This window comes from Ochotona princeps, chromosome 26 (genome assembly GCF_030435755.1).
Source record: "Ochotona princeps isolate mOchPri1 chromosome 26, mOchPri1.hap1, whole genome shotgun sequence".
Classification (NCBI taxonomy): domain Eukaryota; kingdom Metazoa; phylum Chordata; class Mammalia; order Lagomorpha; family Ochotonidae; genus Ochotona; species Ochotona princeps.
In genome coordinates this window covers 30662586-30688939 of record NC_080857.1, presented here as the reverse complement: position 1 = coordinate 30688939, position 26354 = coordinate 30662586, and the positions used below count along the sequence as shown (strand labels likewise).

Here is a 26354-nt window from a genome sequence, read left to right as displayed (position 1 = left end):
TTTGAAATACCTTCCCTAGCTCAATATTTAGCTTCGATTCATATTTTGTTTTCTTAAACGTTTAACCTTTCTTCTAACATTTATGCCTTTAATCCTTAAGGAATTAAGCAGAATAGAAAACTTTATTTTTGAAACTGTTCGTCAATTTTAATTACATATTCTGGCATTACTGCTAGTAAATGGGAAATGCAGTGGTTTAATTTATTTTAAAAGTGACAAACTTTCTCAAATTTTGAGTTGCCACTCTGCTTTTTAGGTAGATCATCCTATACCAGAATTTATACTTCCTAGTTCACTTCTTTGACTCTGACTTCTAGGACAGCCTTAAATAACAGTATAGTTTTCTTTTTATCTTTCCTTTTTTCATTTTGGTTTTACAAACGTGGCTTCTTTTTTTGTTGTCTACTGCTGTTGCCAAAACTCAGGGCCGTGGGAAGCCTTTGGTTTCCTTGCCTTTTGAGTTCTCAGTGAAATCAGAGGCTCCCATTGGCCGACGTGGTCTGGGATGGCCCTGGCTTGGTTCTCCTTGGTTGTGAACAGAGGAGGTGAGCACAGAGTTCTGGGGTGTTCTGTAAACATCCCAGCCCCCTTGTTGACTGCAGTTAGTCCCCCACTGGGATGCTAAGGGCTACCAGAAAAGCCTCTGTGTTCTCCTGGCTGAACATCTGCTGGGATGCCACCCTGCTAAGTTAGCCTGCAGAGGTCTGAGAACTGGCGGCTTACCTTCTGTAGAATGTCTAGTGTGTTACCTGGCTAATAGCATCAACTGGAAACTGAGGTGCCATCACATGGTGCCTAACAATGGACTCTGGTTTTCAGAGGTGTATTGCTAGATGATGTCAAAACGTGTACTTAGCACCCGCCTGGGCAGTATGGCAGACACAAGGGACAGCTCTTGCTTCTAGGGCACAGTGGACAGAGAACACAAGCTTAAGTTGAGCAGAAGAGAAAAGGAAACAGTCATGAGCGGTAAGCACAGGATTTGTGATGCTGCTGCCCACGCACCATGGCAGACTGCTTCACAGTCAGGAGAATGTGCAGGATGTTAACTGCATGACACAGTAGCGTAGATGGTGGTATGATTATCAGGAATCGCACGGCACCTGCTTGTGTGTACTGCACTCTTTCATGACTGGCAGCAGAATAGGTGTGTGTGTGTGTTCGTGTGTGTTAGCACCCCCACATACATGAGGGTGTCCTGTAACTGGACCTGGCCACGGTGTCGCAGCTACAGGAACCTCACAGCTCTGTCTTCGGGGGGCTCACTGGTGACTTTAACTGTTACTTAATACTCAACTGTATTCCGGAGATATAGATGAGTTTGCTGTTCAAGGAATGTTTTGAAAGCTGGGGTGCTGGGGGAGGAGAAGCAGGGGAGACAGGGGGTGTGACTGACTGTCTCACACCTGGAGACCCTGGAGGAGTCCTCCCGCAGAAGGCTGCTTGTTGCTTCTCCCTCTGCGAGTCCCCTTGAAGGACATACCAGCTCCCATCTGACCTCAGCTTAGAATGAGGTTTTGGGGGATGTCCATATAATGCCTGCAAAACCATTTTTTCTGGCCCTGGCAAGGCAACCACAGGTGGGACTCAAAATTTAGTAATTCTATAGCAGACTGATTTTTGAGTTGGCCAATTTTGTCTGGTAGACAGGTGATGTAATAAGTATCCCATAGGTCCCTGGCAGAAAGATTCCCAGTTCTGCCTTAAATGTGGACAGCTTCCCTGGTCATTTCCTGAAGTTAACAGCCTGGACGAGGCTGTGGTTCTATCTGGCTCATCTTTTATTGTTGTTATTATTATTATTATTATTATTATTATTATTATTATTATTAGAAAGGCAGATGTACAGAGAGGAGGAGAGACAGAGAGGAAGATCTTCCATCCGATGTTTCACTCCCCAAGTGAGCCGCAACGGGCCGGTGCGCGCCGATCCAATGCCGGGAACCAGGAACCTCTTCCGGGTATCCCACACGGGTGCAGGGTCCCAAAGCTTTGGGCCGTCCTTGACTGCTTTCCCAGGCCACAAGCAGGGAGCTGGATGGGAAGTGGAGCTGCCGGGATTAGAACCGGCGCCCATATGGGATCCCGGGGTGTTCAAGGTGAGGACTTTAGCCGCTAGGCCATGTTGCCAGGCCCTCTGACTCATCTTAAGAAGGGTTGTCCCGAGGGGCCACCTGAGCCCCCAGCTCTTAGCAAGTTGGATGACAGTTCAGGTGATGCCTAATGACAAACGATAGAGGGGATATAATCAGCAGATGGAGTCTGGGGCTGCATGGAAAGTTCTGGCTGTGGAAGGAAGGATGGTTCTTAGAGGAGGACAACGCCTGTCACAGACCCCTGGGAGACCCCCGTTTTCCTCAGAGTGTGACCCTGTGTCCCTGTGTCCCCGCAGGACTCCCTGTCCCTGGATGCTATGCGGCTATTGTCTCCTGTTCCCCAGGGCCCCTCTCTAATCACCTCCTGCCAGTCTCCAACTCCTACCAGCCCGACTCCTTACACACCAGATCCTTGACCTAGGGTTCCTGGCACCTGCAAGGATGTTGAGTAGCTCCTTCCTTGCTGGTGGCATGTCTCCAAGCCCTGCACCGCTGGCCAGCTCCTCTGCCCCCTCTGTCACAGGATCATCTTTTATCCTCCCATCTGTTTCCATTTGTGCAGCTAGATTTGGTATTGTTTGCTATGCCATAGAATTTAAGAGGCTTCTTAGGAGCTGTATGTACTGAAGATACTGAATGAAGATAATTGGATTGGGCCACTCTTCATTTTCTGATGGAATCCGAAACCTAAAAATATTTTATACTGAGCTAAATTTGTTTTTATTTCACTGAACAAATAACAGGGGCATGAGTTTTAAAGCACTATCTATATTGTAGGTTGCCAGGCTTTCCTGTTTGGAAGTCTTTGCATTCATCATCAAAGCATCAGAGAGAGGGACCCAATGGACGACAGAAATCTGAACACCCACCCTGGTTGGCAGCACCCCTTTGAGTCTGTCTGGAGGCCCTGCAATACTAACCAGTCCCTTCTTTTCTTCTTTTTTTTTTTTTTTTTTTTGTTTATCGCTGTTATCTGTGTGTGCCTGGAAATCTCAGGATGAAATTTTGACCGTGATCCGAAGAGTGGATGATAACTGGGCAGAAGGAATGCTAGGGGACAAGATTGGGATCTTCCCCCTACTCTATGTGGAGGTAAGTACATCAAGGCCCTGGCACTGGACCTGGCCTGGCCTTGGCCTCCTCTTGATGTGGACTGGGCCCTGATATTCCTCTGTGCTGAGGCCTAGGCGATAAATGCCATCTACAAACACACAGAGGTCTCCTGACCAGGGCTCGCTCCACCTGGTGTACAAAGGACGCTGACCAGGATGAACTGGCCTAGCCATGTCCCAGGCTGCCTCTAGCCACATGCTGCTGGCCAAGTCTGTGCTCTGTTCACGCCCTTTCTAGCTCTGCCTGCTGCTTGGGCCCTGGTGCCCATCCCAGAGCTGCCTCCTTGTTCTTTTATACTGTCAGTTCTTAAACACTCTATTCTGGCCATCCCTGTGCCATACCTGTGGGCACATCTCATAGACACCTGCCTGTTCAGTGGCCTGTCCTTGCTGGAGCCACAGCTTTCCCTGCCCTGGGGTCCACTTGGGGAACACAGAGCAGAGTACGCTTGGCCTTGAGGAATTCCAGTTCAATGGACAGGACCACAACTACACACACACACACACGCAGGACGAGGTCTTCGTTCCCTGTGTCTAGTCTCAGAAAGGCAGAATAAACTCTCCTTGTTTTGGACAAGAGAAAGATTGGGTCACATAGAATGCCTCCTTCCTGCACTTGTGAGGGCCAAGATGCTGCCTTGGAGGTGAGAATGTATTGGTGGGATTGTGTGTGAAGGGTTGTGTCATTTAGAGGCCCAGCTCCTTTTCCATGAGGCTACAGGAGAGCCTGCCTGGTGTCTTCCTCAGACCTGGTCCTCTGCTATCCTTGAGAACAGAGCTTGTCTCTCTCAGGCCAAGGCACCCCAAAGGGCAGGACCGTGAGCCAGCAGTGAGCCAGCTGTGAGTGGGGAAGTGTGGCCTGGGCTTCAGAGGAGGACCCCGCTGGACCCATGTCACCTTGCATTCGATGTAAAGCCTCTGGTCTGGACTGGCGACTTCATGAACCTCTCTTTTCCCCTCAATAAGGGCATAACCTGGACTCCCTGTGCTTCCATCTCAATAGACCTGAGCCCGGGCACCTGGTACCTGTGGCAGTCAGGACCCCAAATCTACTGGTGCTGGCAGCCTGGAACTGCAGAAAAGAATGTTCTGAGTAGGGGGATGGAGCAGACAAAAGGGGGCTTGGTTCAAGAAGTGAGGACCAAGCTTAATAGAGGCACTGGTGTCTGGGCAGGCAGTTCCAGAATTATGGATGTATCTATCCAAGCTTAGTATGATTAGGTGATGTTGAGAAAATGTTGATTCCATTTATGTATGCCAGGAAAAATAATGGTAACAAAACCTAAAATCTGGATTTAACTGCATGATGCTTGCTAGTAACGTATCCCAAAGAGGCCTGAGTGAGCGTTCACAAGTGCTTCCCGTTTGAGAGTCTGTGTCCCCAGCACAGTAACTGCCATGTGCGTTGTCTGCAGTGTCGCTCCGAGCTGCAGTCTTGAACTCACTGTGCACATTGAACAGTGTCTCATCGTTGCTTTGTTTCTCATAGACTAAAAACTTTTTTGAACTCGGACGTGTAAATGAGCTGCTGAAGTGTTTGGTGAGAACTAATGGGCACCTAGCAGCTTTTTTGGAACGGAGAAGCTCTGAAGTCATTTTCAGTCTGCCTTGTTCCCTGATAGTCTCCAGCTGTGAACATCTTGTTCCTGAATGGATTTGCCATCTTTCATGCTCATTATTTCTGCAACGTTGTCGTGGTGCTTTAGCCCCTATCTGAAATGTACAGTAGGCTTTTGTGAGGGAAAACGTACTGTATGTGCAGATGGCTAAACTACATTGAAATGGTGAATTCATTAGGAAAATTGAAGAGGCTGAGAAGTCCCAGTAGAAGGCCCCATACCGGTGGAAGAACCAGAAGACCCATAGGCTTGACTCAGTTCAAGCCTGGAAGTTCAATGAAACCAGTTCAAGGCCAAAGACCCAAGAGCTCAGATAAACTGCTGAAGTAGTCCTGGCTTGCCCTGGTTGGACTGCCTGGAGTCTTCTGTCGACCACAGGAGGAAGAAAGTATCTTGGCTCCAGGCAAGACAGGGGAAATAATTTTTCTCCTTTCTTGTGCTCAGTCCTCTGCTGATCGGATGGTATCTGCCACTTGGAGTAGGGGTCTTCTCCACCCAACCCACTGCCCCTGGCAAAACCACAGCCATGCGAGGGGCAACGCTTGCCAGCTTTCTCAGTGTCCCTTAATGCAGTCAGCTTAGCACCTAAAATTAATCATCCCAGGGTATAACTTGTTAACCAGGTCTGTGAGAGAGGTGTCACAGCAGTGAATTTCCTGTGAGCTTCCTCTGACCCTGGCTTGTAACCATGGCCAAGGTGGTCAGGTGTGAGGTCCCACAGAGGGACCACCCAGTATCATCAGTTCCCCCCTTTCCCAGGACTTCATTAGCCTCCCCTGTGCATGTCTGGAAATGAGGCAACAGGAAAGAAAACAGGGCTCTGATTGTCTGCCCAGCTCTACCCCCATGGAACCTTCAGGCTCCCAGCTGCCACCCGAGGACATTGAACTTAGAGTAGCAAGGACAAATGGATTTTCTCCCTCCAGACAGTGCCCTGTGGTGGAGGGATAGGGGAATCATGTCAGAGATTCACAGGTAGACACAGCCCATGTGTGTAGCCCAGCATCCCAGAACGAAAAGTGTGGTTATTGTAGCCATTGGCACCTGGATACAAGTGCCTCCTGGGGTGATGGGACACCCACTGCTCCCCACTGAATTCTTAGCAGCTCAGTGAGGAGGACAGGGCCTTTGAGCCGACAGGGAACTCTTCTTAGATAAGGACATACATACTAGTTTCCACTCCCTCTTTGGCTATTCTATGTCTCATTTTAAAAATTGATTTGAAAGAGAGAGTAACAGAAGAAGAAAGGGACATCTTCTCCATTCACTGATGCCCAAACCAGGCAAGACTGGGCCAGGCTGAAACCCAGAGCCAGGAACTCCACCTAGGACTCACATGGAAGTGGTACAGGCCCAAGTGCTGAAGTATCACAAGTGGAGTAGAGACTCATCTTCCAGGATGTGATGTGGGCATCCCAATAAGTGTCTCACCCCGTGGTGCGCCCACACCCATCCCCCTCTCCACTTGTAATAGCCAATTCTGATAAAGTGCTGGCAGCCATCTGCCCTGGCATTGACCCAAACTGCTTGTTTCCTAGGTTCCCTTTAGAGCTCAGAGGTCGAGGCAGTGTATGGGACTAGGGTCTAAAAGGGGTGACGTGGACACTGTTTAGTCATTGAGGAGCCACAAACACCTCAGATGTCAGGTAGCACTCCTGCCTGTATACAATTGTAAGACCCGTGGTAGGCAGCTGCATCCCACATGCCCATGCCACTGCCCCCCATGCCTTTCCCAGGACTGGATGTCTGCTGCTGTGGGCATTTGTAGACAGCTGCATCTCCCATGCCTGTCCCAGGACTGGGTGGCTGCTGTGGGCATTGACAGGCAGCTGCACTCTTCAGTTTTTCCTGCAGATGGGTCTTCTTTACAAGAAAGCATGATTTGAAAACGCATGCTATGAGAAAATCAAGTTGGCAGAATAGGGTAAGGACACATTTAAACAAATGGAGAAACATTAGCCAATGTGAAGCAGAGAGGGCACATTCCAGGAAAATAGGAGAGGACAGAAATGATGGCAGAGGAGCACCTGAAGATTGACAGACACAGGAAAGCATCAGAAACAATGGTGTGCTGTTGCATTGACCAGATACCCCAGTGACCTTCAGCGAGCAGTGATCTGAACTCTATTGGCCAACAGAGCTCCACCAGCAACCAGGTGGGAAGGGGCATTCACCAGGAGTTCAGGAGGTGAACCCAGACAAAGACCTGCCCATCCTGCTGGTCTGTTTGATTTGACCAGAAGCAGAAACAGAGCGGCAGGTCCCAGATGGCAGTGCAGGAACAACATGGCATCCTGCAGATAAGTCCAATCTCCTAGAAGCAAATGGGTGCCATTTTGTCTAGAGAGGCAAAGACTGTGGATAGTACTGCACATGCACTGAGCTGGGAGTGAACTCATTTCTGGCACAGCGAACTGCAACAACATGGCATCCTGCAGATAAGTCCAGGTCGCCCTCAGACCTGATGGCCAGCAGATCAAGAACTCCACAAGTGGCACATCAGGCACCATTTTGTATGGTGTGGCAAAGGCTTTCAGACTGCAGAATAGTGAGCTGCACTTGTGCTGAGCTGGGAGTGAACTCACTGAGCTCAGTGCATTTCAGTGGTCCAACAGAGATAATAATATCGACTTTTACATCATATGGGTCAAAATAGGTCTATGTGGCTCTCAAATGTAACAGTCAACAAGTCCCAGCAAAATCAGCACCACCAACAACCTAGCCATACAGGACACCTGATATCTCCCTAATCCTGGGAACTGCTCTAACAGGAAGTGGGAGAAAGATTGTACAGACAACAGTGTAGCTTCAGCATGATATCACAGGAACTGGGGCTACAGAGAACATGGTGGAAATCTAACATAAGAACCCAGACCTGGAACTCGCTGGAGGGAGTGGCACAAGTGACTGCAAACAAAGAGCCATGTACCAACTGCAATAAGTAAAATCGAACTGTAGAACCTGTGGGTGACAGAGCTTAGAAACCTGCCCCAAAGAGAAGAATCTATGTCCAAGTACATAATACAATGTACATAGTCCATAGGCCAAGTACAATGACCAAGAGCAAAAAAAGAGACAGAGGCACAATGAATGTTACTGAAGACTCCCCTGCAAAGGAGCAAAAGCCTTTGCCAACTTTAGAGTTAACTGAGGAAGACATCGAGAAAATGGGGGATACAGAATTCAAAACACTTGTTATAAAGCTTCTTATCAACAGCGAGAAACTAAAGCAGGCATTCAAGGAATTTAAGATATATGTCACACAGGAAATGAATCGAATGAAAGCTGATGTATCAGACATGAAGAATACAGTGGAGCAAATTAAAAGTACAATGGAGAGTCTCCAAAATAGAATGGAGGAAGCAGAAGGAAGAATCTCAAAATTAGAAGATATTTCCTGTCACCAGGGGGTGGGGGGACAACAAACAAAAAACTGGAAGCAGAACTGGATCAAGTTTTAAAAAAGCATTCAGGAATTGAAATACACTATTACAAGGCCAAATATAAACGTTCTGGGAGTCATAGAAGGTGCAGAAAGAGAAGCTGGGTTTAAAAATGCATTTAATAAAATAATAAGGGGAAGTTTCCCTAATCTAAAGAAAGAATTGGGAAACAACATCCAGGAGGGGCACAGAACCCCCAACAGGGTTGACCAAAAGCGATCTTCACCATGACACATGATAATCAAACTCTCTTCAATCAAACATATAAGGAAAAGATCCTTAAATGTGCTTGTGAAAAAAATCAATTGACATGTATAGGAATGCCAGTTAAAATCACAGGAGATCTCTCACAGGAATCTCTACTGGCCAGAAGAGAATGGAGAGACATATTCCAATTCTAAAAGCAAAAAAATTTTCGGTCCAGGATAATGTACCCAGAAAAGCTTTCCTTTGTCTTTAAAAATGAAATAAAATTCTTCCATAATATAGAAAAGTTAAAAGAATATGCCTCTTCCAAACATGCCCTACAAATGATACTTAAAGATGTTCTCTTGACAGAGAAGAGGAGTAGCACGCATCAAAACCAAAGGCAAAGGTGAAAAACATCCCAATAAAATAACAACATGAAACTAAATCAATGAACAACACCGTTGCTCAAATGACAGGACCAAGTTATCACCCATTCATATTAACCCTGAATGTAAATGGTTTAAATTCATCAATTAAATGTCATGGATAAGTGGTCTGTGTTTAAAAAAAAAAAAAACACCTATTTATTGCCTACAGAAGACATATCTCACCAACATTCATGGATTTTGGTTTTTTAAATTTAGTTTCATCTCTTGAAAACACTTTCTCATTTAATTCTTCACTGACTCATAGATCATGCAGTAGCATCAGTTTCTTCAAGAAGGTTCTTGATTTTCATTTCTTCAGAGACACATTAGTCATTCAGTAGCATGTTGTTTAACTTCAATAGCATTTTAAATTTCTTTTGTTCCTGTTGTTGGTTTTGTTTTGTGGCTTTTCATTTAAGGGCATGTATAGTATCTGTGTAATGGAGATTATCATATCCAGATGTGAGGATACAATGCAGTATACACCTCTACTTCCAGATCAAAGATGGACTTCCAATGAAACTGTTTACTCTATCTTGACTATAGGATGCTGGAATCTGTCATCGTCATTGCCTGCAATGATAGAAATATGACTGTGTATGAAGGGCTATGCTACAGTAATAATATAGGGAACTCAGCGAGGGGGGAGGGAATTGGGGAGAGGATAAGGAAAATCCAAAGGTTATGGGAATGTGGGAATGTATCGTAGAATGATAAAAATAATAATGTTTTTTAAAAGGAGATCTCTGCTACTTCTGAAGGAGAGGGAACCAGTTGCAAAAGGCAGTGGACAGGAGAGGATCTTATACCCTGGTCGATGGGGAAAGAGAGACTGCCCCTCTGGGGATGTCAAGAGAGGCTTCTGCAGGAATCTGTCCTTAACCCATGGTTTGTCCATTGCACACAGACTTGCCCTGCCTCTGAACATAGAGAAGTGTTCCAGTGTACCTGCCTGTAGATTCTTTCCTGGGGACTCTTTTAGACTATGGCTCTACTAATTCATTTTTCTTCTGTTCATAGTATGTATCCTACTGCTTCTGATATGTTGGGTGTTTCCTGCTTGGGTACTGATTTCTAAGATCTTACCTCTTGGGGAGTTGAGCGTCTACAACCATCCCAATCTTAGTTCTGAGATGCTACTTGGTCACTTGTTTGCAAGGCTCAGAAGCTGTGTGACTAAGGACCAGGGCAGTCTGTCCCACAAGGCTGATCATTCCTGCTGCGGCCCTTCTACTTGGGGCATCTGCTCTGGAAGATGGGAACCACACAAACATTATCCTTCTGGTGCGTCTTTCTCAGTCCTGGGTGGGTTCCTCATTTAGATGTCCTGATGGTGTTTCAGCTGAAAGACTTCTGGGTACTTTGCAGAATGCAAGGACTCATGCTGTGGTCTCCTTCCTGTCGGGTAACAGGCAGGCAGATGTTAGCACATATTCCTTCGTCTCTGCAGCCTGGAAGCCCAGGCTGGTAAGAGAGCTCACTGCCCGGCCAATGGCTGTCCTGTGCTTCCTGATGTACCCTGCTTGGAAACTGTCATAGCTTTGTGTGAGATGCAGAGAGATAGCAGAGACAGATGGAAATACACACACACACACACACACACACACACACACACACACTGGATTATTCCACTGATTCCCTCCTGGCTCAGAGTTCATGAGTTCTATCTCCCAACAGGGATTTGCCACAGTGAACACCCAAGGCCAGGAAGAAAAAGCATGATTTGCTGCGTCTCCCTGTGTGGCCTTTTGTGGTCACTTCCTGTGTTTGGGAGTACAGGAGGGACGGAGTGCATGCTGCCATGGCCAGAACACCTTCAGGATTCCGTTACATATTCAGATGGTGCCTTGCATCTGAAGGCTTCCTGCAGCCAGGCTGTGGCACCAATTACGGCAAACAAGAAAGGCAGCTGATTCCAGCCTTATCGTGTTCCTGCTAAACCCATTCAGAGAAATTCAAAGCTACTCCCTGTTGCTTTTATGGCTTTGAAATCCCACAAAGAGAGAGCAATTAAGAGTTTCATTTTGAAGTTCCTAAGACCTCTCTTTTGTAGGAAGCAAAGACGAAGCTGTGGGGACACCAAGCATGGTTCCCAGGTGTCTGCTTGTCAATCATTGTCCCTCTTATTGCTCGATGACGCCCCTGTGTCCCCCCACAGAGCCCACTCTGGGTCTCTGGGGAACCATTCCAATGAAGGCCTGTAAGCTTCTATTTGCCACAGGCTTAGACCCAGTTCTGGTCCCTCAGACACAAGCAGCCCCTCTCCTCCATCACAGCCCTGGGGTTGGGGTTCTGGTGGCTCTGGGAAAGCAAATTACAGCTTCATGCATCTCTTAGATTCCAGCTATAAAATTGGAACAGAGTGCCTGCCACTGCCTATGCCTTTGTCACCAGCTGGGAAGGCAATGGATGGCTTCCCTTGGTTTGAGTTTCTGCTGTGGGCTTAGCTCTTGGCTGAAAGAGCAGGTTTCCATTGCTGTAGAATGCCCCCTCCCTGTCCACTGGGCTGTTCCTCATGCACTTGTTTATACATTTCTTGTGCTAGACCCTGGGGATGCACAGTGGGGCAAAGTCTTAGAGGCTGTATTATTGTGGGAGGAGACAGAAAGAAAGGAAGTCATGTTCTCGGTGTGTCATGTTCGCAGTGGGGTGGGGCAGAAGGATGACGGACAGGAGGGCCTGCAGGTGTCACTGTCACACTCAGAACCCTCTGAGGAACCCAACTTCAGGTGAACAGGGGCTTCTGGCCATGGCCCAAGCTTGGCAGTGGTTGATAGATGAGGAAGCCAGGATCACAGGCAGGCTGGACATGATGGAGGTAAGATGGGGCCAGGACAGTGGGGGGGGGAGGGGGCGTGCATTTTCATGGACCCTGAGGGTCATTCCAAGGAGCTGGGCATTTGCTCCAAGTCTCTCTCCTGGGTCCCTTCCAGGTCCCTTGCCTCCTCAGTGCCATGACATCTGTCTATGAGCCTGCTGGCTTGCCCTGGTCACATGCCTTAGGCCTGCCTGTTTGCTTCTAGGCGCACTTTGATGGTGAGAAATGAATGTAGAGGGCCCAGCGCAGTGGCCTAGAGGCTAAAGTCTTCCTCTTGAACATGCCAGGACCCATATGGGCACCAGTTCTAATCCCGGCAGCTCCATTTTCCATCTAGCTCCCTGCTTGTGGCCTAGGAAAATAGTTGAGGATGGCCCAAAACCTTGGGATCCTGCACCCACGTGGGAGACCTGGAGGAAGTTCCTGGTTCCTGGCTTCGGATCGGCACAGCACTGGCTGTTGCACACATTTGGGGAGTGAACCATCGGACGAAAGATCTTCCACTCTGTCTCTCCTCCTCTCAATATATCTGACTTTGCAATAAAAATAAATAAATCTTAAAAAAAAAAATGAATGTAGAGACTCCTAGACTGAGACTTTGCAGGTGATTGTGACAGGAAACTCACAGGTCTGGAGACCCTGGACTGCAGACAGCAAGCCTCAGGGCAGTTCCCTCTGAGCAGAGTCCCAGCAGCCTCTGCCTGTCCTGCCACCAAGGCTTGGTTCTCACACAGTGCAGACTGCTTTCCACGGACATCTTGGTTACCTCACTCCTACCTCACTGCTCTGAAAGCCCTCAGGACCACTCCCCATAGTCCTCACTGAGAGTCTACTCAGTGCTGCCCCTCCATGCATGCCTGGCCTGCTGACTGCTCCATCATGCTGACTTCTGCACTTTCTGTAGGTGGTCCCTTCTGCGCTGGTATCTGATGGTAGAGTAGAGGGCTGGTCCAGACCACGCTGGCTCCTGACTCTGGGCACGCTCCTTACCCCAGTTCCCTGATCTGTGGAAGGGGGCAGTAATTACACCTCCCTGGTAAGGTTCGTGGTGAGTCACTGAGATAAGCCCAGAACACAGTGCAGCCCTAGGTTAGAAGGGATCGTGCCCTGGGCTGTCATGTGGGATCTTGTGCAAACAGCATCCTGTAAGCCACCTCCTCTTAGTCACTTGGTAGGGTACATAAAAGGCTCCTGGGTATTATCGCAAACATTCTTTTTCGTGCTTGAACATTGCTTATGAGGCTAGAATACAAATAAGGAAAGAGAACTTCAGTACTCCTCAGGGAAGCAATCGGAAATGCATGTGAGTTTCATGTGGTGTGAAGGAAAACAGATACTTGTGCCAGGCAGAGGAGGCTGTCTGCAATAGCCAAGCTTGATCTTGAATGGCCAAGAGGAAGGGTGCCTCCCACACCCAGGACCTAGCCTCAGAGCCCCCAGGCATCCCTGCTTCAATGTAGCCCCCTGCTCAGGCTGGGGTCGCCTCCCATGGTGTCAGGAACAGGTTGGTGAACCCTATGGCTGAGGAAAATGCTGAGTCCAGGGGCAGGAGGCTACCCTTATGCTTCTGGAAACCTCTGTGTAGTTAAATGGTCCTTGAAGCTCTGCTCTTGGTTATGCTGCAGGTGTTCACCTGTTGCAAATCCTGTAAATTTGGGAAAAGAGTATCTGATTGTTCTAGGGGGTAAGTTGTAACAATTCTGGGATCCAGCTAGGAATAATATGGGTCCCAGGGAAAGGTCAGTGTTATGACAGGTGCCTCTCAGAGGAACATAACAGACTTGGAAGCAGAGGAATTGTCTAGTTCTTCCCGCCCATCATGGCTCCTGTGGCCCACCCTGGAGAGAGGTTGGAGGCTGGATGAGAGCTGAGATAATGAGTAAGGATCCCAGGGCTTGTAGCTTATTCCCTAGTCATAGAGGCCGAGCCAGTGATACTCCCTGCAGTTCACTTAGAAACTCCATCTACCACAGCCAGTGGAGGCAGAACCGAAGACACAGGACCAGCAGGATGCTAGGCTGATGTAGAAGCCTGCCCTGGGAGTCTTCCTCCTCTGGTAAAAGATAGAGACAGCTGCCATGATGTAGTTAGATTATACTTCTGCCTCTGGTGCCAGTATTCCCTATGGGTGCCTTTTCAAGTCCTGGCTGGTCCACTTCCAATCCAGCTCCCTGCTAATATGCCTGGGAAAGCAGAAGAATATGGGCCTGCATCCATGAGGGACACGCAAAAGAAGCTCCTGGCTCCTGCTTCCTTCCTCCTGGCTCCAGATCGGCCTAGTTCTGGCTGTTGCAATCCCTTGGAGGATGCACCAGTTGATAGAAGATCTCTCCCTCTGTCTCTGCTTCCCTCTATAAACCTGCCTTTCAAATACAAAACAAAACCTTAAAAACAATATCATGGCCAAGGTGTCAGAGCTTGTAAACTCACTTGTACACTCAGCGTCCAGATCTTTTCCTGTCTGCTTCTATAAGGCAAACATAGTCCTGAAAAATGGCTCAGCAGACACCCAATGCCCTAGAAGCACTTGATTTGTAAATCCAGCCAGCTTTGACCCTGGCCTGTGGGGGTTTGCCCCTCTGCTCCGCAGTCCCGCTTGGCCTGTGGCACTCTACTTTGCTTCATTGGCATCCCCTTTTGGCCGCTCCTCCCTGGCCATGTGGTGGCAGCCCCCATGGGAGCATGGTTTCGAGGAAGTTCCCTGACAGCCCTGGAAGTTCCCGGGTGTCTGCTCGCCCAGACAGCAGCTGTCACCCAGGCACTGAACCGAGCCTTTGCTGGACCTCGCCTGGAACTGAGTACACCTAAATAACACCTGTATTCTCAGGAAGCCGAAAACCAGCCAGTGGCTTTATTGCTCTTCTTCCTTTGTGCAAAATGGAAAGAATAGACTTGCCACATGCAGGAAGCCTCCTTGGAGGCAGACAGACGCCCAGCCTCATCTGCTCTTTCATTTTTAATGAATTTGTATGATTACAAAAATAATACCTGGCCACTATTCAAAATAGAGAAGTTCGGAAGAGTGTAAAGAAGAAAATTAAAATCACCCATAATCCCACAAGTAAATATGAATGGATGTGTAGGAAAAGGATGAAATGAGATGCTGTCAGCATATTATTCTATTTTCTTTATTTTTTCCATGCATAAATTTACATGCATTTTGGATAAGTTGGGATTTTAGTTTTCTATCTTGCTTCTCATTTAATTATGAAGATTTTCCACTGATGTGACTGCAATGCCTTCACAGTACCTGTGTCTCACAGACTTTGCTCAGCACAGAGGTCAAGAGCTTGCTACATCCCCTGCCACTGCAATGCCTCTCATGGCCCCCCAACACACAGGGCAGCCCACCTCTCATGGCCCCCCATCACTCAGTGCAGCCCGTCTCTCATGGCCCCCCATCACTCAGGGCGGCCCACCTCTCATGGCCCCCCGTCTTTCAGGGCAGCCAGTCTCTCATAGCCCCCCATCACTCAGGGCAGCCCACCTCTCATGGCCCCCCAACACTCAGGGCAGCCAGTCTCATGCCCATCGCCACCCCCCTTCACACTCCCATCTTTCAGGGCAGCCAAGGCTCCCCAGAGGCACAGAAGCCAGCTCCATCCCTATCTCAGCCTGCCAGCAAAGCCCACTTTGGCCCATGGGTCTGCTCCAGCCACTGGGCATCCCTTCCTCTCTCTGTTGGTCAGGTCACTCTGCCACCATAGGGCCCTAAGCATACCGTTCTGCCTTCTGTGCCTCTCCCAGATGCTGGTGGGCTCCAGCCTCTCTGCCATCCTGCCAGCTCTCCCTAGGCCAGCCTTGCTTCTCATCTTTCTTTTGCTCTAAGTACATCCCTCCACCTAACACCTGCTACAGAATAAAACAGAGATTTGTTTCTTGTCTGATCTCCATCTTAGTCTACCTGGACTGCCCCTCGTGTGGGTCTCCGGCACTCTCCTGCTCCGCTTCTACGGTTGCTTGCCCTTTGTGCAATCTGTAATTCCAAGGGCAGGGGTTTTATCCAGTTTAAAAGCTCTTTAATAGCATGTTCAGAACAAATGGTTGGTGGGTGAATGGGAGAATATCCAGATGTTACCGGCAGCAGCTGGTACTAATGTCCACAGAAAGCTAATGCCTTGGGTTATTAACAGGCCTGTCAGGTACTGCAGGGCACACTGGCACAAAACATGTTCAGAGTAGTATCTGTTCACTACGGCATCTTAGCTCCTGTGGTAGAAGCTGGGACAGGGCGGGTGCTCCATCCCTAGCTGTTGTCTAGATGGCATGTCCACAGATAGATCCTTGGCTGCTGCCTTCTTGGCCTGCAGCTCCCAACCTCTTCTCTCAGATATTGGATCCAAGCCCCATCCCTCTGTGTGACCGATGCTTTGAGAAGGCTGTTCCTCCTCACTGGTTCAGGACCAAGGGCCCAGAGGTGGACTTGCGCTCCCTGCTATCAGGTTTCTGAGCTGCCTGGAACCTGCACCATGCTGTCCTTCCTTTCATGGTAGATCTGCTCTGCTCCTTCGCTTCTGCTTTGCCAGTATCATTCCTTCTTCTTTTATAATTCCTTCTACGGCCATTCAGTTCAAAGTCCCCTCATCAGACCCTGTGGTTTCTGGCTCTGTCTTGGACCAAGTGCCACAATCCTAGGCTGGGCTCAAGCTCCCTGTAGATGAATGAGTCTTCCATACCTGCCTGGTCTCTGCCATTGGGTGTAACCGGAATGCCAGAACTGACTCTAATTAAAGAACTGTTTCGTGGAGCTGTGTTTGTAATGGGTAGAAGAAACTTTTGTTCTAACATTTCTAGTTGGTTCTATGTTTAGAACAAAGGGTAGTTGCAGAAGAAAATCACATCTCAGCTGATCAAGTTGATAGGACAAAGTCTAGGGAAGACATTACTAAGGTGGAGGGTGAGGGACAGCAACACAGAATGACAAAGCCCCAACCATGACCTATGATAGAATACCTGAAACTAGGTGATATAAGAATAGAGGTTTATGTAGCTCATTAAGCTGGAGCCTGGGCTGTCCTGGAGCATGGCCCTGGCCATCACTGAAGACATTTTCATGCATGGGAATGGGGTATGGGCATATTGGTTTCTCATAAAAGAAGTGTTCTGGAACTCATCAAGAAAGGATAGCTTCCCCACACTGGGGGCTTTGTCCTCAAGTCCAAGTCTGCGGAACAGCTGCAGTATCTAAGGTTCTCCAGGGTCCTCACACTTGCCTGAGCTTTAGCAAGTCATGGTCTCCAGGATTATGCCATCAGGGGTGGGAGTTTGTGTCACCCAGTAGGCCCCATATGTGGGTGCACATTTGGATGTCAAGATAGATGTCCATGCTGTTCCTCTCCAGGCTGTTCCAACGAGAAAAATACAGGTCAAAAATGCAGAGGCCAGCAGTGTGGCTGTGACAGTAGCCTGCTGTTACAGCAGCAAAGATGAGGAAAGAGATAACCCAACAATGCTGGGTGTGGAGGATCCTGCAGGACACCTTGCTTGCCTGGTGCAAAACTGTTGGGGATGCAGGAACGGCAGGTGAAGTGTTGAGTGTGGCAGGAGCGTGCCTGCTTCTCATGCAGGGTATCCCAATAGCTGTGTTTACTGGGAGTTGTTGGCTGGCACTTTTGGTACTGCCCCGGGCTTTGGATTGTTACAGCAGAAGGGAGGGAGGATGGCTAGCCACCTCCAGAGGTACAGGATTTGACTTGTGTTTGGTGTGACACGGGGGCACTGTCAGAGTGCTGGCAAGCAGTGCTCGTAGCTGTTCTGACTGCCGGTGACGGTTGTCATGGACATGGTCCCCCCCATCTGTTTTGGATGAGGACACTCTGATGGATGTGGGCATACGTGGATGTCCTGTATCTGAAAGGGGATGTCTGTTAGGCTTAGTGAAGTAAGCCAGTCCCCAAAGGACAAATACCCTATAGTATTTCTGATAGAAGGCAGCCAGTACTCAAAGTGCATATGTAGGAACTGTACAAGGGAGACTAGTATACCAGGAAGTAAAGGTACTAAATAGTATGAGCCTCTACTCATGAATGAAAGTAGGACTCCCATTGAAACTTACCATCTATTTTTACTTTACAATACTAGGTTTTCTCCCTTGGCCTATCCTTACCATGTCATGACACATTTAAATATTAGAAAGTTAAACGTGTAACTTATACTAAGGCAGAACACTATTGTGATACCAAGGGACACATGACAAATGGGGGTGGTGTTATCAGGGGAGGAAAGAAGTGGTGGGAAACAGAGGAACCTCTATGCCTATTAAACTGTATTGTGGAAAACATTAAATAAAACTTTAAAAAAGAAGGGGGAGGTTTGAACTCCACAGAACCAGAGAGCCAAGAGAGGCGCTCCAGGGCTGTTTCTTTATGGAGGAGGGACATTATCTTAGCCCAGCCTTGGCCACCATCATGTTCTTTCTACATGGGATGGCGTTCCAAGGGGAGGTGTGGGACGGCTGTGTTTGGAACAAGCTCTGATGGGAACTGAAACTGTTGTGCTGAGTGTTTCCTGCTCTCTGTCATCCCTTGGGCCCTGAAGACTGGTGGTAAAACGCAGGAGTCCAGGAGGCTCATCCTTAGCCTCGGAGGTGGGGCTTGAACGTGTGAAGGGCTGTGATGGGGAACAGACACCTTTGCACCTGAACAGAAACACATGAATAAGGCCATAAGAGTGAAACAGCTGAGTGTGGCTGGAGAAAGCATTTCAAGGGAAAGAATCCCATGTTCTACAGGCTGGTGTGCATTCGTATAACCTTGCTCTAAAGGGAAGGTGTTTGTCATGGAAACACAGATAGTGGTGCTGCTGGACCAGGCTCAAGGCATTGGGACTTCAGCGGCCATTACCTGATGAGCAGGTGGGGAGTCCAGCTCTTCTCTTGCTATACATCTGTGTAGGACTTGGTCCTTTCTAACCCATGCAGGTGTCCTCAGCTGCCAACGTTAGGAATAGGTGTGAGTGAGACCCAGTGTCTCCTTCACCTGGCACAGGACTGAGGACTTTCCAGACCAGTCTGTGAGGGAAGCAGGAAGAGGCTCATGGGTGTAGGGGGCTACCCGGCCTCCAGCCCCACTAAAGGCTCAACAGACAGCGAGCCCCCATGCAAGGGGGTAGGCAGAGCCTGGATCTGTGCCACCTGCCAGGTCTTTCCTTGGTGACTTTTCCACCTTTGTGAATTCCCTGAGTCTGCCCCTTTTCCCTCCTGAGCCCATTTTCCCCCAGAAAGACTGGCAGCTGCCTTTAGTGGCCCTGTGGAGACCAGGTGGCCCCAGACCAGGGCTGTGGAACCCACAGAGTTTCATTTTTGGGGGGAGAGAAAACAAGTAGTGTGTGCACCTTCCTGATGGGCTCTGTGTTCCCCAGGGGCCAGCTGGCAGTTCCTCCATCTCCCCCACTGCTCGTAAAAAGAGGAGGGGTCAGACACCTCCCATTAATGATTTTTTTTTAAGTTTTTACAATTGTTGTTTCCTATAATGCAATATTTTCAGTGTAGGGATTCTCCTTGTCCATTCTCTCCCTTCCCCACTGTCTTCCCCCACTTTATTACAATAGCATAGTCCCTTCAGCAACAGGCACAAGTCCAACATGCTGCTATTCAAGTGTAACGTGGCATTTGATACACAGTGGTATCAAATTGTCAAGGTATATTGAACTGTTTCTTTGGGAGTCCTTTTGTTCAGGAGTAGAAATGCCTACTGCAGTATATATTCACCTTCTGGTATACTAGGCTCCATTATAACTTTTATGAGAATATATGTACATGAGTGTTTACCTATATATCTGATTTATATTTTTGCATAAAGTTTGCCTTGGCTCAGAGAGAACATATGATATTGTGCCTTGGGAATTGGCTTATTTCACAGAGCATAGTGGTCTCCAGTTGGGGCTACTTTGTTATGAATGATGGAATTTCACTCATTTTAATGGCTGTATAGTATTCCATGCAGTAGATGTATGGTAGATGTTTCATTTCCACACCTTTGCTATGTGGATGGTGCTGCTATGAATATAGAAATGCAAGTCACATTTTCATATGTAGATTTTGCCCCCTTTGGATATATTCCTAGGAGTGGGATAGCTGGGTCATATGGCCAAGTCTCACTGTGACCTGATCAATGTTTAGATCAATTGTCTGAACACTCTCCATGCTGACTTGCGTAGTGACTGTAGTGACTGCACTAGTCTGTACTCCTGCTGGTGGCAGTTTGTTGAACCCATTTGTGATGCGGATCCCGGCTGACTGTAACTTCCCAGTCATCCCCAGTGCTCCCTCTGCCTTATTCTTTCAGCTGCTGCTGATTCCCCTGTAGGTAGGAAGTTAAGGCTGAGCCAAGTGCAGCCTGCCAAGAAAGGGCTCCATCTTACAATGTAAATGGAGAAGTCCCCGCAGGTTTGTCGGGGGAGGATACTGTTGCTCCTAGATGGTTGAGTTCACGCATCCTGAAGCTTCACTAACCAAGTTTCACTAACCAAGCTCTGGGCCCTTTTGCCCAACAACTGGTATAGGCAGATTCAGGTACTACACACCCCTGGGGAAAAAAGCCTGAGGCTGGCTGCCCTGGAGCTTTCATTCCCTGGAGTCTCTTTCCCTTCAGCACAAACTCATGTTCATCTCACCTTGTCTACTGAGCACATCAGGGTCAAGATTTTGTCAGGAGCAAGCATTTTATTGCAAAACAGTACTTGAATGCAAAAGGTGGAGCCGTGGGCACAGGTCCCTTTGTAAAAGGAGAATATGGCAGCACATTGGATGCTATAGCAGAAGAACAGAACTAACTGGACAACTACCCCAAACGAACGATGACAGCAAAAAATCTCGGTGAATGGAGCCAATGGACGTTGGGAGGGTGACATCATTCTCGGGTCAGTGAAATCGGCAGCATTTCAGAACTATCCAAACCACTTGGACAGAACCCTTGGCATATGTACACACTGAGACTCTAGGTTGATATGAAACGGTGGTTCCTCGTCCCTAGATACTGGGACGTGTGGGAAGTCAGGAGTGGTTTCCCCCTTTGTCTCTCCCCTTCCCCCCAGGAACAACAAGAAGAACTAGCAAATTTGGAAGCAATGGCTTCACCTAAATTTCCCTTAACCTTGATGCTTCCCACCCTGATCACCAGGTAATCATTATTAAAAAAATGAAATTTATTAAAAAAAGCAAGCATTTGGTCTTTGGAAGAACAAGTGGGGCTTTAGGGAAGGAATTCTATAATAAGTCCTTGCCGAATCATTTGAAATAATACACAGATGATTCATAAAGTTTGTAGAAATGAAATTAAATATAATTTTCGTACATAAATGATCAAACCCTGCCTATGACGAGTCTTCAAAGCATTCACAGGAAATACATCTTAGGAAAAACTACGTAGGGACTTCAAATGTCTTATATCAAAATAAACTGATTTTTAACTAGTGCATCTGGACCCTCAATACAGATGCCCAGCACTGTTTTTTTTTTTTTTTTTTAAGATTTTATTATTATTGGAAAGCCGGATATACAGAGAGGAGGAGAGACAGAGAGGAAGATCTTCCATCCGATGTTTCACTCCCCAAGCGAGCCGCAATGGGCCGGTGCGCGCCAATCCGATGCCGGGAACCTGGAACCTCTTCCGGGTATCCCACAAGGGTGCAGGGTCCCAAAGCTTTGGGCGGTCCTCGACTGCTTTCTCAGGCCACAAGCAGGGAGCAGGATGGGAAGTGGAGCAGCAGGGATTAGAACCGGTGCCCATATGGGATCCCGGGGCTTTCAAGGCGAGGACTTTAGCCGCTAGGCCATGCTGCCGGACCCGATGCCCAGCACTGTTGCAGGTAGGCAGTGAACCGGGGCATGGTGAGTGCAGGGCCAGCCATGCCTCGCAAGGGCTCAGCCTCTGTTCCCCTCTCCTCTCAGGTCCCTCCTCCTCCCTAGAAGTTAAAGCCATTGAGAAAGATAGGGGCCAACAGGTGGCCAGCGCCTGGAATACTCCTGTCTCTCTCAGGGCTCCTGGGCTCTGAGCTGCTCCAGAAACCATGTCCATAAAATCTGCTGATTTTACTCCAGCTCAGCTCCATTCTCACTGCACCACCGTCCCTGCTGTTGGAAACAGCTGAGCCATGGGAACGCATCATCATTCTGTAACTGGCAGCGGGAGCGTGTGATAGTTCCTTAATGAAGGTTCCTTTTTCCCTTTTGCTCAGCTCAACGACTCTGCCAAGCAGCTCATTGAGATGGACAAGCCATGCCTGGCCGCTGCATCGAGCTGCAACACCTCCTTGTCCTCTGATACCGGTGCTGCGGCCAGCGTGACCCCGGGTCCCACCGTAAGCAGCTCAGGGGCGGTCAGTGCCTTTCAGCGACGTGTGGACAGCAAGAAGAATACCAAGAAACGTCACTCCTTCACCGCACTCAGCGTCACACACAAGTCCTCGCAGGCTGCCAGCCACAGGCACTCCATGGAGATCAGTGCCCCGGTGCTGATCAGCTCCAGCGACCCCCGAGCCGCAGCCAGGATCGGCGACCTTGCTCATCTGTCCTGTGCTGCTCAGGTAAGGTCATATGGCCAGGATTGGTGCCCCTGGTTTCTCCATGCCCAGCATCTGCAGGTCTTGGCAGGCAGGTAGGAGACCATTCTGGAAGTACATTTGAGGCTCACTGGGTTTTCCTCCTCACTGCCTGGGCTCAGGGTTGCCTTGAAGACTTGGCAAATGTGTCAGCAGTGCCCACCATTGCAGAAGGTGCCGTGCTGGTTTCTGCGGGGCTGTATACCTCCTCTGCTAGTGACCCAATCAGCAGCCTTGCTCCACCTGCCCTACAGGGGCATCACACGTGTCCTAGATGTGCGTCATAGCAAGCGCACCAGTCAGTGGACAAAACTGGGAGAATATCAATGAGCAATTGGCCGAGAAAAGCAATCTTTGCACTATTATAATGGACTCAGCTACTGTACCAAGAAAATTGTCTCTAAGAAGCAGCTGAGCTTGTAGAGAAGCTGTATTTGAATTGGATGTGCCCAGGCAGCCTAAATACACCCACTATACACACATAAATCTGGGCACATCCACACATGCATGTACACCTCAAGTTTCTGGAAAGTGGAGTTAAAAAAAAAAAGTGCATTCTTCTGGGGGCCAGTGTTGTGACATAGCATGTAAAACCACTGCCTGGGGAGAAAGCCCCCCATGTGGACACAGATTTGTGTCCTGACTCATCCATTGCCTATCCAACCCCCTGCTAATAGTCTTGGAAAAATAAAGGAATATGGCTAAAGCTTTTGGGTAGGGACCACCCATGTGGGAGATGGGGGTGAAACTCCAGGCCACTGGCTTCAGCCTAGCCCAACCCTGGCTGTACAGCCATCTTGGGAGCGAACCAACCGAGGGAATATCTGTCTGTCTTTATCTCTCTCTCTCTCTCTTTTTGTAACTAATGAATTAATTTCAGAAACAGATTTATTTTGTGGCCAAACAATTTTTAAATCCATGGACAGTTTTCTCATAATACACATCTGCCATGAACTTTTGGAGACCACTTATATCCATGGTTTTCATTTTTTCACACCAAAATGAACATATCTTTTAATTCATTTTCCAGCTTTTTGAAGTACCTGGCTGTAACTTCACACATGTGTGCTCATTCACACTCACATGTATCTGTTGATACATACAGTGCACTGACATACCCAGTGTATGCCCTAGGTGCATACTGTGCATACCCCATGTGCAGCTGGCATGCATACATGCACACAGAGACACACATATGCAGGCACATAATCTGTGTATGTGTATATACACATGTGTGTGTGTACTGGGTGCCCATGCCTGCCCACAGATGCACATGTACACTTACATAAACCTAGGTAATGTGCTTGGACCCACAACTTGGAAGGCACACAGTCAACTGTGGCCCTCTGTATATTGGCTTTTATGAACAACATGTAGACTCCCTGGATCTCAGTCTGTCCCCCGAGAACATGTGCTTTTAGGGGTTAAACTGGCAGTAGTTCCCTACAAGGTCATGTTCCTTCTTTACTTAAACCACGTGGAAGGGCTGAGTGAGCCAGAGAAACAGCAGAGATGTAGGCACTGTTGTCACGGTCATGGCAAGCTGTGGGACACTTGTCCTCAAGGATAGCCAGGTGGAGTGGCTCCAGCTCAGCGCTCAGGACCCTGCTTGGTAATCTGCTAACCCTTGGGTGATGGGAACAGCTGAATGTTGAGCTACGAAACAAACTCAGTCCAGAAGGTAGTTATAGGTGGGTAGACAAAATCCATAAGAAGGGAGCGGGGAACAGGAGCCTGGCACTGTCCGCACTCAGGTCTTTCATGTTCTTCCTTGTGGAACAGTGACAGCCACTCTCACTGCACTCAGGCACTCCTACCAGCAGAGGGAGGGAGCGGAAGAGGGAGGGGAGAACCTACTTCTAGTCCCAGCCAGCGTGGCCTTGTGGGCTGCCAGGCAGTGTCTTCCCTGACACTCTCAAAGCTTGCCATCCCTCAATACTTCCAAAGGGGTCCTGTGGAACTGTGGTCATCAGCTTGAGCACTGTCCTGTCCACAGAGGGCCTGAGGTGTCTTCTCTGGCACTTCCTTCAGGCCCTAAGACGTGGGCTCAGCACATGTGGGTGCAGGATTTAGTCTTCACTTCTATCATCTCCTCATCAGCATTCATCTTCCCATTACCATCTGTGGTGCCCAGTGAGGAGCTTTCCCCAGTTTATAGTCCCCTAAAGAGGGCCCAGAAGGGTTACCTGCCCCAAATCATACTCTGCTTTCAGCAGAGCTCAGAGGCCAGCTCAGTTCCTCGTGAACAGTGGAGTAGCAACCCTGAGTTGACTGCGTGGAAAGGATTGCCGGGGGAGGGGAGAAGGAAAGACGCTGTTCAGGCCCATGCCATGATTACAGATTCAGATGTCTGCTTCCTGAGATCATTGGATTAGATTGGGAAATGGTTGCAATCATGGCTTACGGGCGGTCGAGACCCGTTCTGTGAACTGCATGGCCAGACAGTATTGTCACTGTGCAAATACATACACCAAGTGCACTTTGAGCAGTGGTGGTAAGCCACTTGGCAAAGTCTCTTCATGCCACCAGGAGACGCCATAAACTCGAGTTTATTTCATAGCAGTCATCTTTTTAAGGAAAATAGGCTATCCTAAAATAACAACAGAGTGTTGTTAAGCCAATCGTTAGTACATAAACTCATAATGTATTCCTGTACTCTCATGAGTATCATATATCAAAAGTAACTGCATTTGGTATATTTTCATATGATGGTGGCATGGTAGGTGTGTGTCAAACATACATGCGAGAACTACAGTACACTGCCAGCCTCATGGCCACAGGATCATGAAAACAGCACCTCTGTATTCCAACCCACTCTCAGACAACATGGTCCATCTCTGACCAAAGCCTTGTTAAGCAACACATGCTTCCCTGACACTTACAGTTTAGAAGAATTTCCTCACAACCCAAATAAGAAACCCAACAAGTGACAGAAGTAGTTGCTAGACTGCCTGTACCCAGTGCTGGGACTCTGTGTGAGTTGGTGACAGGCAGTCCCACTCTTGGAGCCATGAAGCAAGAGACCTGTTTCTCATTGTGCATGTGACTCATGGGCAGCCGACAGCTGGCTCTGCTGCAGTGTCTCAGCCAGCGCTCACAGGTTGAGTCCAGCCCTCAGTGCTGCTAATTGACCTCACATACATTCTCCCATGCCCTTCTCACTCACTGGAGCTGTCTTGAGGCCAATCATAGGTGCTGAAACAGAGACTGTAAGACTTGGTGTGCAAGCTGTGTGTGTGTGTGTGTCTCAGGGGAAAGCACCCCTACCTTAGCATGTCTAAGTCAATGGGCGTCTTTTCACTCTTTCTACCTCCGAGCTCCCTCCTAGACCCCGCACAGCAGGCAAACCTTGTGGCCTCCCTCTGCTATGGGATCCTTCATGTAAAACACTTGCTGAGCCCCAGGCAAGATGGGATGAGGTAGAAACGCGGTAGTCAGTGCTATGGACCCCAGAGCTTTTGTGTAGTAGGGGAAGCACTGCTGACCCTGGTTCATTAACTACAGCCTGCCTGCCTTGAAGTGAATGGGGACTGGAGGAGGAGGAGGATGCAACTGCTGTGACCAATCTCTAGGTTTTCCTTTACCCAAGTCCCGTATCTCTTTGTTGCTGAACACAGAGGTGGGAAATGTTAGTTATTTAAAACACTTCAAGTTCTTACAGTTCTTACCTTATTATGCAGAGCTAATTCCCGCAGCCTGGTTCTTTTACCATGAGCTGAAAACACTGGACGCAGTGAGGTACTTTAGGAGGTTTATTCCAGCAGGGCAGTAACGGGACGGAGGTGGTGGGAGACGAGAAAGGGAGAGAGAAGAAGGGGGGAGGCCAGAAGGAGAAGAGAGAGAGCGGAGCCTCACCTAGGGGGTTCTTCTATGCCATTCGGGTGAGCCTGCAAGGTGAGGGGATTGGGAGGGATTGAGGGCAGGCCCCAAGGGATTGGTGCCTGGAATTGTTACAAACTGATTGCCTAAGGATGATTGGTAAGTGGGTAGGGTTGGGAAAGGGGCTGGGAGATATTGGGGGTGGAATTCTTAGGTGAAGTGCCGGGTTACATCTGATTGGTGGACAGGTAGACTGGTGCGAATTTTGTGAGCTGTAAGGAGCAGGAAATG

The 26354-nt window shown here is 48.5% G+C and overlaps 1 protein-coding gene across 1 annotated transcript in view; it reads left to right on the top strand.

The window, feature by feature from the left end:
• The window catches only part of SH3RF3 (SH3 domain containing ring finger 3), a 309589-nt gene that overhangs the window by 213334 nt on the left and 69901 nt on the right, over positions 1 to 26354 (top strand). Inside the window, exons 3-4 of the mRNA XM_058655460.1 lie at positions 3093 to 3188; positions 21882 to 22229. Coding sequence (XP_058511443.1) covers positions 3093 to 3188; positions 21882 to 22229 — 444 coding nt within the window. The remainder of the gene's footprint in view (positions 1 to 3092; positions 3189 to 21881; positions 22230 to 26354) is intronic.